At 35.8% G+C, this 13,496-nt stretch overlaps 1 protein-coding gene across 1 annotated transcript in view; it reads right to left on the reverse strand.

Moving 5' to 3' along the window:
* Window positions 1–13,496, reverse strand: part of Tmem135 (transmembrane protein 135) — a 290,655-nt gene that overhangs the window by 136,059 nt on the left and 141,100 nt on the right. Inside the window, exon 6 of the mRNA XM_045146120.1 lies at window positions 3,415–3,461. Coding sequence (XP_045002055.1) covers window positions 3,415–3,461 — 47 coding nt within the window. The remainder of the gene's footprint in view (window positions 1–3,414; window positions 3,462–13,496) is intronic.

A 13,496-nucleotide genomic window follows, 5' to 3' on the forward strand; every position in this document is an offset into this window, starting at 1 on the left:
ATCTTTAATCCTAGCACTTGGGAGGCAGAGATAGGAGGATCACCAGTTCAACAGCCTGAGACTTCATAGTGAATTCCAGGTTTGCATGGGCTAGAGCGAGTCCCTACTTTGGAGAAAAAGAGAATCCTGAGGACTCTATCATTAGATATTTAATTATACTGTTTTATGCAATTAGAATTGAAATAAGATCAATAAATTGAATAAGTGTGAATAGATATTTATATTTATAATAAAAAATTAACCTCAAGACTAAAATATTCTAAAGCAACTGTACTTGCCAAATGTTATATACAATAATTATTTATTCTAAACACAAGCTAGAATTCAGAACAACATATAACATTTGTTTAGTGTAGTACTTTATAAATAGTCTGATTTTACCATTCACCAAACCTCTTGTTGAGTTATTCAAACTAACTTCTGCCAAGGATACTAAAAAACTGGTTGTAATGCTTCTTTGGGAGAAAAATAACCCCTTTTCATCACAAAATTAAAAATGTTTATCTTGGCACTTAAACCTTGTATTGAACCTTCTGGAAAGTATTTTAAACTGTTGTTTTAAACTCATATGTTGTAACTGAAACAGGAAAAGGTTCTGTAGCTCTGCACCCAAACACATATTTATAGGGTTGATTTTCTTTCTATACCAAAAATACTAGGTCCATGGCAGTAGTTTTCAAATTATAATTACCTAGAACATTGGATATTCAACAGAACAGTCAACATTCAATGTGTTTTTAAACCTCAGAGATATCTGATGACTAAAAAATAGGAAAATTAAGCATATATGTCATTTTTGAGTATCATTTGGGAAAAATTACCTGCTTTAATTACCAATTAGTAATTTTCACAAAAGGAAAATTTGCTTGATATTATATTTCATTATCCTGCACGTACACAAACATTTCATTTAAAGCTTTGTAACATGTGACTACATATTCCTCAGGAGGTATGTTATATCATCAGACTAGACGAGACATAGAGACATAAAGATAAACCATTTGAATTTTTAGCAATACTGTCATATTTGATAAAATTATGAATTTGTATTATACAGTATAATAATATAGCACTGTTGTATAACACAGTAATACTATAGCATGTATACAAATACAGTAAAAGTAACGGATAAAAAAACTTCAGGCTGGGTATGTGAATCAGTATTAGAGCACTTGCCTAGCATCCACCAGGTTTAATCATCAGCAAAGAAAGAAAAGAGAGAAGGAGGGAAGGATTTGGAAAGAAGGGAAAATAAACTTCAGAAAAACAATCAAATAGTTCTGATAATTTCTCAATTACTAACTGATATGAGACCCCATATATCCCAGTATTAATTCTTTAAAAAATCACTTGTCCTTACCTTGAATTTTTTACAATTTCCCCGTCTGCTATTCTTACTACCACTTCGTAAAAATAATACTAGCAACATCAACATTTTGTGTTTAAACACACCATTTAAAAATATTTTTATTTATCTGAGAGAGAGAGAGGCAGAGAGGGGGAGAGATGAAGAGAAAGAGAGAGAGAATGGGCATGCCAGGGCACCCAGCCACTGAAATCAAACTCCAGACACATGCACCACCTTGTGCTTATGCGTGCCTATGTGGGTCCTGGGGAATGGGACCTGGGTCCTTTGGTTTTGCAGGCAAGTGCCTTAACTACTAAGCCATCTCTCCAGCCCTAAACATACCATTTGTGATATAGTAAAAGTCACATCATCATGCATTATCAAATATTTACTACCTCTACCTGGCAAAAAATCACTAATTTAAATTATTGGTATAGTTTGGTATGGATTAAATTTCTTATTGGGAAGTTATAAGTGCATCTAATATACATATTTTATTAAAAAATCCACAACTTGGGGCTGGAGAGAGGGCTTAGCAGGTAAAGTACTTGCCTGTGAAGCCAAAGGAGCCAGGTTCAATTCTTCAGGTCCCATGTAAGCCAAATGTACAAGATGGCACATGCATCTGGAGTTTGTTTGCAGTGGCTGGAGGCCCTAGAGCGCCCATTCTCTCTCTCTCTCTCAAATAAATAAACAAATAGATAAATACATATATAAATCCACAACTGGAGCCAGGCATAGTAGTACATGCCTTTAAACCCAGCACTCAGGAGGCAGAGGTAGGAGGATCGACATGAGTCCAAGACCATCCTGGGACTACATACTGAACTCCAGGTCAGCCTGAACTACAGTAAGACCCTACCTCAAAAAATTAAAAAAAAAAAAATTCCACAACTGGAGTTGGGGAGATGACTTAGCAGTTAAGGTGCTTGCATGCAAAGCCAAAGGATATAGATTTGATTCCCCAGGATCCATACAAGCCAGATGCACAAGGTGACAAATGCGTCTGCAGTGCATTTGCAGTGACTGGAAGCCCTGGCACACCCATTCTTTCTTTTTCTCTTTTTCTCTCTCTCTTTCTCCCTCTGTCTCTCTCACTCTTTCTCTCTCTCAAATAAAGAAATAAAAATAAAATAGTTTTTAAAAAATCTACAACTGTCTTTTCCAAGTTAATACAAATTTCTATTTTAAAACCCTGTAATCGAATTGTTTTTGCTGTAACTAAATTCTGCCTAGATCCAGAAAAATCAAGTCATCTAAATGAGTGTCATTAAGAGTGCTAACAAATGGGGAATAACTACTATGACTGAAAATGAAGATTATGACGTAGCGATTGGGTTTTCCTTCATCAGAAACCATTTTCCATACTGTTTTGGTCACATGAAGGTGACAACATCCTTCTTGACATTTACATCTGGAGCCACCCTAAACACACTGCTGCCAGAATGACAAGGGCATCTTTAGCATAGAGACAAGCTCAGAATACAGAGCACTGTTAGAGTACTACACTACAATCACAGAAGTACACAGAACCAGAATACGACGTTTTTTATTTTTTCAAGGTAGGGACTTGCTCTAGCCCAGGCTGACCCAGAATTCACTATGTAGCCTCAGGGTTGCCTCGAACTCACAGATATCCTCCTACCTCTGCTTTGGAGTGCTGGGATTAAAGGCATGCACTACTACACCCAGCAGAATACCATACTTTAATATAAATTTAAAGTGTGATTATTCTATCAGGTGAGTAAATAGCATGTAAATCAAATGTATAAGTAACAAAATCCAGTTGCCAGCATTTGAATGCTATCAGTTGATACATTCAACTTGTCAAGGATTAGCTCAGAAGAACATGAGGGTAGAAAAACAAGACTTCCTTCCCAATTTCTCTTCTCTCTACACAGAGGTAAAGTTTATCTCTAATCTCCCTGGGCAGGGAGATTTCATGTCATGTACTCAAAACATTTTGGGGGGAATAGTTTAGTTTCACAGATTACAAAAAAAAAAAAAAAAAACTATAAAAGAGTACTGTTGTAGGTATTACAATAAATAAGGTGAACAGAACATACCTGAAAAAGAACATGTACATGGCCGCTGTGATGCAGAACAGGAGAACCTAGAACAAAGAGAAAACATGTTATTTTATGATTTATGAAAACAAAACATTCACTATTAAATCTCATGCCTGAAACAATAAAAGCACACATAAAACTAGATATATGTCACACCTTTCAGATAAATAATATTAAGGTAATTTAAAAAAACTAATGATTGGGGCTAGAGAGATGGATTAGTGGTTAAGGCTTTTGCCAACAAAGTGAAAGGAACCAGGTTTGATTCCCCAGTACCCACGTAAAGCCAGATGCACAAGGTGGCACATGGATCTGGAGCTTGTTTGCAGTGGCTAGAAGCCTTGGTGTGCCCATTCTCTCCCTCTGTCTGTCTGTCTGACTGTCTGTCTCTTTCTCTCTCTCTGTCTCTTCCAAGTAAATAATAAATATTTTTTTAAAAATCTAATGACACAAATAATCTCCGGTTACCTCGAGGAAAGTAGAAGAGTTTAGCAATTTCAATGTCAAGGTTGCTATGTTAGCCTGAGACAAGCATGACTTAAGTCTGAATGACTTGCAGATATGTAAACATACCAGATAGGCATCAAGTACCACTAAGTGTGTGCGTATGTGTGTGTATGCATACATGTATGTATATATGTATATATAATTATAGTTGTACTATATGTATAGAATGTTTTTCTCCTTTAAACACACACACTCTTCTCTCCCTTTCTCTGTCCCTCCTCCCTTACCCTTTTCCTCCTATGGCTCTTTTTATTGCTCTTAAAAATATGCTACCCATAAACCCCAAGGTTTATTATATGGTCTTAAGAAACTTAAGGCATATGGAATAATTTTACTTATTGATTAAGTAATTATGGATCAAACTCCAAGTGAGTTAGCTGGCTATAATTTTCTAGCTGAAACTTACATCAGGAAACTCAATTTTTTATTTTCATTCAATCTACTCCACTTGGGCATTGACAGCTTTTCCAGATGTACAAGGTTTTGTGCTCTTCCTGAATTAGCCAATGTACTGCTGGGTAGACTCCATTCAAAAACCCTTTAAAGAGTTCCACAAATCTTCCCTATTTTCTCCTCCTTCTCTGAAGAAAATATTGTTTCTTTTCCTTAAGTTTTCACTGTGCTTTATCCGAAAATGATAAACTTATTTGTGTAAGTACCAAATAATAATCTTTACAACTAACACATCTGAAACTATGGGGAAAACAATGCTTGCTCAAGAACTCCAGCTTTGGAATAAGGCAGGTATAGGTTTGAAAATTTATTCTGTGTAACTCTGGATGCTTTCTATGACTTCCAAAGCCTTAACATTTTTTAATCTATAAACTAAGATTAATGTCTCAATTTGAATTGAGCGGGTGAATCAACGTGATGATGCTATAACAGTGTCAGGCATTCAGCAAACTGTTATTGTCATTTTAATGTCTGGAGTGACATGGATATAAAATTCAAGCCCGGAGATGTAAATCAACAAAGGAAGTATTTTTCAAGAACGAGAATCTCTCAACTGTCTAGCAGTTGGAGCTTATTTGATTATACAACAAAGAATCAATCCATAAAATGTGCACAAACATGGATTTAAACCCACGAGATGCTAAAATACAACTGATCAGTTAAGTCTACAAATATTATACCTACAATGTATCAGTCACTTGTCTAGAACTAATAATAACAACAATATTAAGAAAGTCTTGAGCTGTAAAGATGGCTTAGTATTAAGGCGCTTGCCTGCAAAGACTAAGGACTCAGGTTTGATTCCTCTGTACCCACATAAACCCGATGTATAAGGTGGTCCATGCATCTGAAGCTCATTTACAATGGTTGGAGGCCTTGGTGTACTCGTTCTCCACCCCCTCCCCAAATAAATAAATATTTATGAAAAAAAGAAAGAAAGCATCTTGGGCTGGAGGACCTAGTGGTTAAGGCGCTTGTCTATGAAGCCTAAGACCCAGGTTCAAATCCCCAGCACTCATAAAATCCAGGTACACAAGGTGGTACATGTGTCTGGAGTTCATTTGCAGTGGCTACCCAATGGCACATCCATTCTACCTTTCTCTCTTTCTCTCAAATAAATAAAAATTGAAAAAAGAAAGTCTCTTGCGTGCAAAAGGTATTAAGCACCAGGAATATGGGCATAAAACTAGAATGAAGCCACGTGTGATGGCACACACCTTTAATCTCATCACTTGGGAGGCAGAGATAGGAGGACTGCCATCAGTTCAAGGCCATACTGAGACTACATACTGAATTCCAGGTCAGTCTGGGCATAGCAAGACACTTCCTCCAACCCTCACCGCCACCCCACCCCCCAAAAAAGTAGAATGACATCTGGAGAGAGAAGAAAAAGGGTGAGAGGAATGAAGGAGTGACCTGACAGGTTAAGGAAAGAAAAGACGATTGGAGCAGGGGTGGGGGGGAGGGAGAAGAGATTGGAAAGGTTGGGGATAGGGATGGTGAGGAGGAAATTCTACAAAAGTTAACACAACATGAATTAGTTCCATAGAAACCCTCAGTCTGACTAGCATATTCTAGAACATATATAACCACCAATGAAGGAGAAGGGGGGCCAGTCTGGACAGAAGTTGGAAAAAGCTTAACTTTTAAACCATGGACTCTGACCAGTAAATCCCAGTACAGAATTGAGTTGTTCCCCCACAGTGAGCTGTTGGCCAGGGAGACCCATGAGGTCCCCAAAACAAAGTAGGCCATTGCCAACACAGTCGATCTGTCAGAACTAAAAGGTAAGACCCTACTGCTGAAAACACCGCAGGCTGTGGTCACAGGACATTGGGATACCATGCTGGAACCTAAGGGGAAACTAGCTCCCTCCTGGCTAGCACTCATGATGCTGAAGAGCCCTAGTGGAGCCACTGGAGGACAATGGTCACAAACAACGCTGGACAAGAAATGCACACTATGCAATGGTGGCACCCAGCCCCTATGGGTAACCAATTGTTCTTTGATTAGACATAAAGCCCATTCAGTGGACAGAACTCTTATCTGGTATGGGAAGCAGCATGAGAATCCCATGGTCAAGAAACCCAGACTTCAGAGAACCCCAACCCCAGTGCTCCCTGGAGAAGAAAAGTAGACTTGCATACTAAAAATCTCTCAAATAAATTTGCATACCCCCTTTAACCCAAGCTGCTCTCACTCTTGGTTGGCAAATCTGTTTTATTTTTACAGACAGCAGAGAAAATGAAGGAGAGCCAAGATCTATCAGTAAGACAAGAAGATACCATGAAACAGGCCACCTCTACCACATGTGCCAGGGCCCAGGAGAAACTGCAGAGGAAGCAGCAATATGAAAACTTCTCTTACTGCTACTCATACAACCAGCTCCAGGGCAATCATGACGGACAAGGTAATCTATCAAAGCAAAAATCAACCCAAAATCATACTGCCAACAGGCCTACCATGGCTCAGGGAACATTGCAGAGGAGGGGGCAGAAGATTGTAAGAGCCACAGAGAGGGTAGAAATATCCTGAGACACAGTCCCCCTGAAACTCCACAAGGACTGACTGGGGCCTCATGACCCCACAGTGAATACTACAACTACATTGCAGAGGGGCCCCAGGGTAACAGGAGCCAAGATAAGGGCATAAAAGAGTTTATCCTGGGGGCTGGAAAGATTGCTTAGTGGTTAAGGCTCATGCCTGTGAAGCCTAAGGATCCAGGTTTGATTCTCCAGGTCCCACATAAGCCAGATGCATATGATGGCACATGCATCTGAAGTTTGTTTGCAAGGCTAGAGGCCCCGGCGTGCTCATTCTATTTGTCTCTCTTCCTCTCTCTGTCTCTAGTAAATAAAAATAAATATTAAAAAAGAGTTTATCCTTCTGTGCGTGCTCTTGCTCGCTTGCACTCTCTCTCTCTCCCCCTGTGTGTGTGTATTATATATCATGTTTATAATGTGTTATATTATTATACTAAATATATATATATATAAAATCAAGACCAAAAAAAGTCTCTGTCCTCATGAAACTTATGCTCTACTCATACAGGAAAGAATACTGGAAAAACAATGTCAAAGAAGGGCATGAATTTTAGAGGAAAATAAGGTAGAATAAGGAAATACCTATGTAGAACAGTAAAGACTATTGCTTTGTACAACTATAAACAGAGGTAATACAGACAAGGGACCAAATATATAGAGCTACTGATAGGTCTCTAGATGTAAGATGGGAACAAAGTAAAATGCATTCAACATTATGTTAATTAAACATCTTAAAGAATTTCATTATTTATTGGTATGTCCTTCAACTTTTCATCACAATGACAAAATACCTGAAATAACTCATGAAAAGGAAAGGTTCATTTGACACACATTTAGAGATTTCACTCCATGGTCCCTTGGCCCAGGAACATCATGGTGGGACACTTGGCAGAGAAAACTTTTCACAGAATACGAGTCAGAAAGGAAAGTGGAAGGAGGAAAGAAGGAAAAGTGGGGTCCAAAATTTCCTTCAAGGCATACCTCTGATGACTTTACTTCCTTCCAGGAGGCCCCACCTCTTAAAAAAAGTTATACCTCCACCTAAAGTTCCAGAGTCCAGTGACCATATCTTAACACATGGACCTTAGGAAAATATTCAGTACCTAAACTCTCATGATAAATAACATTTTTAAAGTTCTAACTTTATTGTTCTAGTTTATTAATCACTGTGAGTTCAATATAGTACTTTTACAAATAAATGTGAATCTGCAATTAAATAATATAGTCTTTTTTACAAATTCCAGAATTTTACAGTCAAAAGGAACTTCAAAATAAACCACAGTATTTTTTTTTTCATATCAGAAAACTTAGATCTTGAGAGAAGTATAATGTGTCCATGTTTACCAAAAGGGTTGCTTCACTGGGGTTTTACTAAGTATCTTTAATCTCAGTTTACAATTTCTAAAAAGTTTGAAATTTTTTCAGTCACTAATTGCTCAGATATTTTTCTTCTTTTTTCTCCTTTAGGAAATCCAATTACATGTTTAAGTCATCCTAAATTCCCTGAGAACTCACAGATGTTCTCTTTCTTAGGGAAAACATTCCTTTTCTCTTTGTTTCTTTTGAATTGTTTCTTACTCATTGAAATTCATTAAAATTTTCTTCTGCAATGAATAACATGCAATTAATGTATCCAGTAAACTTTTGATTTCATTTTGTTAGAAATATGATTTGGATTTTTATCCTATCTTCCAAATCTCTAACTTTTAGTGAAACTGTAAGACTTAGTTATAAGCACTCTTTTTAATGTTCTTGCTTGCTAAATTTAACATCTTTGCAAGTTCTGGCTTGGTATTAGGCAATTTATCTACTATTACTAGTCACATTTTTCCATTATGGCACAGTGGTAATTATTTACTTGATGATAGGCATTGTAAACTTTACATTGATGTGTAAAGAGTACTTTTGTATTACAACAAATCTTCTAAAGCTTTCTTCTAAATTATGTTAGTAGGAAACAATCACATAAGGATTTTCTTTTAAGATATATAAGTGTGTACAATAGTGCTAATTACTCCCTAAGATAAACCACCACATGGACTTTACCAGATGTCACATAATTCTTGGAGATTTTCCAGAATGACTGCTCATAAGTATTAAAGCTATTCTTTCTCTACTGTATGAGTACCAAACACTGAATTAAGAACCTCTAATCTTTTAGGATGCGCTTTGCATGGCCGGGGTAGGCACATGCATGCCCTAATCCATACTTAGCTGAGAACTCCATTTCATCTCTGGGGTTCTACTCTGTGGACATTACCCAGCATGGTCTGTTAACACTTTGAGTTTTAAATTCCTCAACTCAGAAATTTCCGGGGCGGGGGGGTGTTTATTTTTGTCTAAAGTTCTTTAAATCATGACTAGAAATTCTCTCCAGACATTATGCTAGAGTAATAATCAGACTCATCTCATTTGTTTCCCATGCCTCAGTAAGCCCTGTCCTTCAGCCTAACAGGTACATTCTTGGGAAATATGCTTTTACATATTTTGTCCATTTTTTTTAGTTGTTCCAATGTTCAGTCAGGAGAGTAAGTCCAATCACTACTAATGTATGTTGTTTAGAAGCAGAATGTGGTTATCTAAACTTAAGTGAATCAATATTACAAAATTTCCAACTTAACACCTCATTTTTACAAGTCATTCCTGAAATAGTAACTCCATCATGGATAGGAAAGATGCAGGTCACCTTTATTGCTGCAAAAGTCTAACTAAACATTTCAGGATCCGGTAAGGACATTTAAGTAGTGTAGCAGCTACGCAACTTCACATATTTAACTTTGATTATGAAATAAGCATCTAAACATTTAATTTTATACTCTGTACCTTTTACATGCATTATAAATTAATCAAAAATTTAATAACTTTACTTAATTTATTCATTTATAGCAACTATACTGCCAGCTACATGTTATATATTCCCAGTTCTATGACAATATACAGAAAGCCTAACAGAGTGACCAGTTCATTATATATATATATATATATATATATATATATATATATATATATATATATATATATTCAATAAACACTATTAACAAGAAATCATTTCTCTGTAATTCCTGACAAGTTCACAAACACTGTACAATTTAAACAATATAACTAATTTTAATATTGATATTTTCACTTGGATATTTTATTTTATTTTATTTTATTTTATTTTATTTTATTTTATTTTATTAGAGAGAGAGCGAGAGAGAGGGAGAGGGAGAATTGGTGCACCAGGGCCTCAGCCACTGCAATTGAACTCCAGACACTTGAACCACCTAGTGGGCATATGCAACCTTGCATTGACTTCACCTTTGTCGGGCTTACGTTGGATCTGGAGAGTTGAACCTGGTCCTTAGGCTTCATAGGCATGTGCCCTTAACTACTAAACCATCACCTGGATTTTTAAAATAATTTTAAGTTTAAAAAAGTTTTGTCATACAAAAATATGAATCTCAAAAACATACTCTAAGTAAATGAAGCCAATAAAAGAGCGTGTTGTATTACGTTTTTCTCATAATAACTTTCAATGGTAGATGCCTAAAGCTGAGGGAGTGAGAAGTGATATTAGTGACTACTAATGCGTACAAGGTTGAATACTGAGGTAATGAAATATTTCTAAATTTAGATTTTAGGAATGAAAGTACACACTACTCTAAATACATGAAAAACTCATGGAATTGATATTTTAAATTTTACAAATTTTATAACATGAAAACTGTAACTCAAACAACCATTAAAAATTATGTTAGAAATGTAAAACATACACATACTAGAACAAAATTCAAACACAATAACAAAAATACAATGAAAAGAAAGGTCTCTGCTATCTTAAACCTTTGGGCTCTGTGTAGAATTTTGAATTCACATGCATTTGTGCATATGTAATAAAAATATTATCTTATACTTTTTAAACATGTGTAAATACTAGTTTATTTAAAATTTCCTGTGAATTGGAGTTGAGCATATTGACTATGAACATTTTGAAATGTGCATTTTGGTCTCTGGAAGTAAATATTACATTGAATATGTGTTTCTTAATTAATTTTTGATACATAAAAATAGAAATCATATGAACTAATGATACATTATTATGCATGGATAAACATAAATGTGATATAATGATGAAATCAGCGTCAGTCTCTTCTCAAACATTTAGCATTTCTTTGTGGTTAAAGTATCAAAATTCTATTTGCCTAGATATTTTATATGTATAACCTATTTCATCTGTAGAAATTCTACTATGTAATAAAACTTCACAAATTCCTGCTATCTACTGTGACTTAGTACCCACTGATCTAGTTTTCCTCATCCCACCTTCCCCACTGAATATATTAATATAAAAACACAATTTCAATATAATCACCAATAATATGAGTAGTTAGATAAAAAATGATTTCATGATGTTTTAAGACACCCCTCCCCAACAATAGTTAACAAAAAAAAGAAAAATAGAAAGAAAGCAAAGTTTGTTTGTTTGTTTTTTCTCAGCTGAAAATCACTGTTTTCTGTGGAAAGACTTTGCAGGAATAACTAATTTAAAGTATATTTTCTCTCTGCTAAGAAGCTTGTAAAACAGGGCAAAAAAACTGTTATTGCTATCTTCAGTGTGAAAAATTAAATGAAACTATGCTTCTCAAGACAGTGACACAGAGCACTATATGTATACTTTAACATCCTTAATATAGGGAAAATAACAAATATGGTCCAATGTGACTATGTTCTACCTCTTTCTAACATTTGTACCTCAAAAAGGTAAAAATACATACTGGAGTCAAAGGTCTACTAGAAACTTGAATAGATGGTCTGTTTAACTACGTCCTACCAGACAGCTATTCTGCTCTTCTTTAACAGTTAGTAAAAGATGTGCTGTTCCTCATCAGTACCTCTGTCCATTTCTTCCTGGGTACGTTCCAAGGCACTGAACCCTTGCTCATTAGCTTTAACTTACCACACCCATGTGTTTCTAACACTTACACCCTCTTCTGTCTATCAAGCAAACACTGAAACTCATCTCTCTTTTCTGGAAAAGAAATTAAAAATTCCCTCTGGCCCCATCTATACTTCACTCATGCTCTAGTAATGTATCCGCCTATTAGTTCAACATATATTTCTGTGGTTTCATGTTGCTAATACTGCATAAGTCGGCCACTGGATAGTACAGAAACCGAGGATAGCTACGAACTGTCAGGAATGCTCATGATCCTGAGATGAAAGAGCATGGATCAGGAAATGCAAGCTTTCACCCTCTATGTATTCATGGCCACATACTAAACAAAAAAAAGCCACCTAATACTCGATTTCTATTGACCTTAGGAACTTCATGGGGTGGAAACTCAAGTATATGAATAAATCACTCCAATATAATTAAAGAATTGAAGGACTATAAATAAAATTTGGGCATAGAAAAATTATTAAAATTTAAAAGATAATGTGATAGTCAAGTAAATGTCAAGACAAATAAATTTACAAACATGATGTTCATTCAACATATACCCATAGACCTATGACAATAAAAATTAGGAAGACACTGTCATCACATACCCATAAACACTTTGTTCATGTCTCTATTACAGCCATAGAAAGGAAACAGTATAACTGAATAGAAAGTTTAATTAAAGGATTATATTTAAGGGCTGGAGAGATAAGGTGCTTCTCTGCAAAGCCCAAGGACTCAGGTTTAATTCCCCAGTGCCCATGTAAGCCAGTTGCACATGGTGGCACATGCCTTTGGGGTTTGTTTGTTGTGGCTAGAGGCCCTGGTGCACCCATTCATTCATTAATTTTCTCTCTCTCTGTCTATCTCTCAATTAGATAAATAAATAAATAATATTAAGAAAGAATTCTATTTAAAAGTCACCAAGATATTCAGCTATTTCTTTCCTTTCTCATACCAATTGCTCTACTTTATAGTCAATTGATTAGTTGTGATAAGCCATTAAAATGTAATTCAAGGGCTGGAAAGATGGCTTACTGGTTAAGTCATTTGCCTACAAAGACAAAGGACCCAGGTTTAATTCCCCAGGACCCACATAAGTCAGAAGCACAAGGGGCACATGTATCTGGAGTTCATTTGCAATGACTAGAGGCCCTGATGTGGCCATTCTCTCTATGTCTGTCCTTCTTCTATCTCTCTCTGCTTGCAAGTAAGTAAATATTATTTTTTTAAAAAATGCAATTTGATACAAATGAGATAGAAAATTAAAAAAAAAAAAAAAGATGCCGGGCATGGTGGTGCATGCTTTTAATCCCAGCACTTGGGAGTCAGAGGTAGGAGGATTGCTGTGAGTTCAAGGCCACCCTGAGACTATGTAGTGAATTTCAGGTCAGCCTGGGCTAGAGTGAGACTCTACCTCAAAAAAATAAAATAAAATAAAAACAAAACAAGACAGAGAGAGCAATAGCCAAAAGGAATCATAAAAAGGGCTTAAAATAATTAATAAAAGTTTAGTAAATAATAAAAAGGACATGAACATGGAGAACAAAGCAAGCAGAAAAATGAAATAATAATATGCTACCCATTATATAACATTAACACTAAATGGATATTTTCAAAGTACCATCTTTAACTTTCACCTGCCCCTTTAA

This window comes from Jaculus jaculus, chromosome 3 (genome assembly GCF_020740685.1).
Source record: "Jaculus jaculus isolate mJacJac1 chromosome 3, mJacJac1.mat.Y.cur, whole genome shotgun sequence".
Lineage (NCBI taxonomy): Eukaryota > Metazoa > Chordata > Mammalia > Rodentia > Dipodidae > Jaculus > Jaculus jaculus.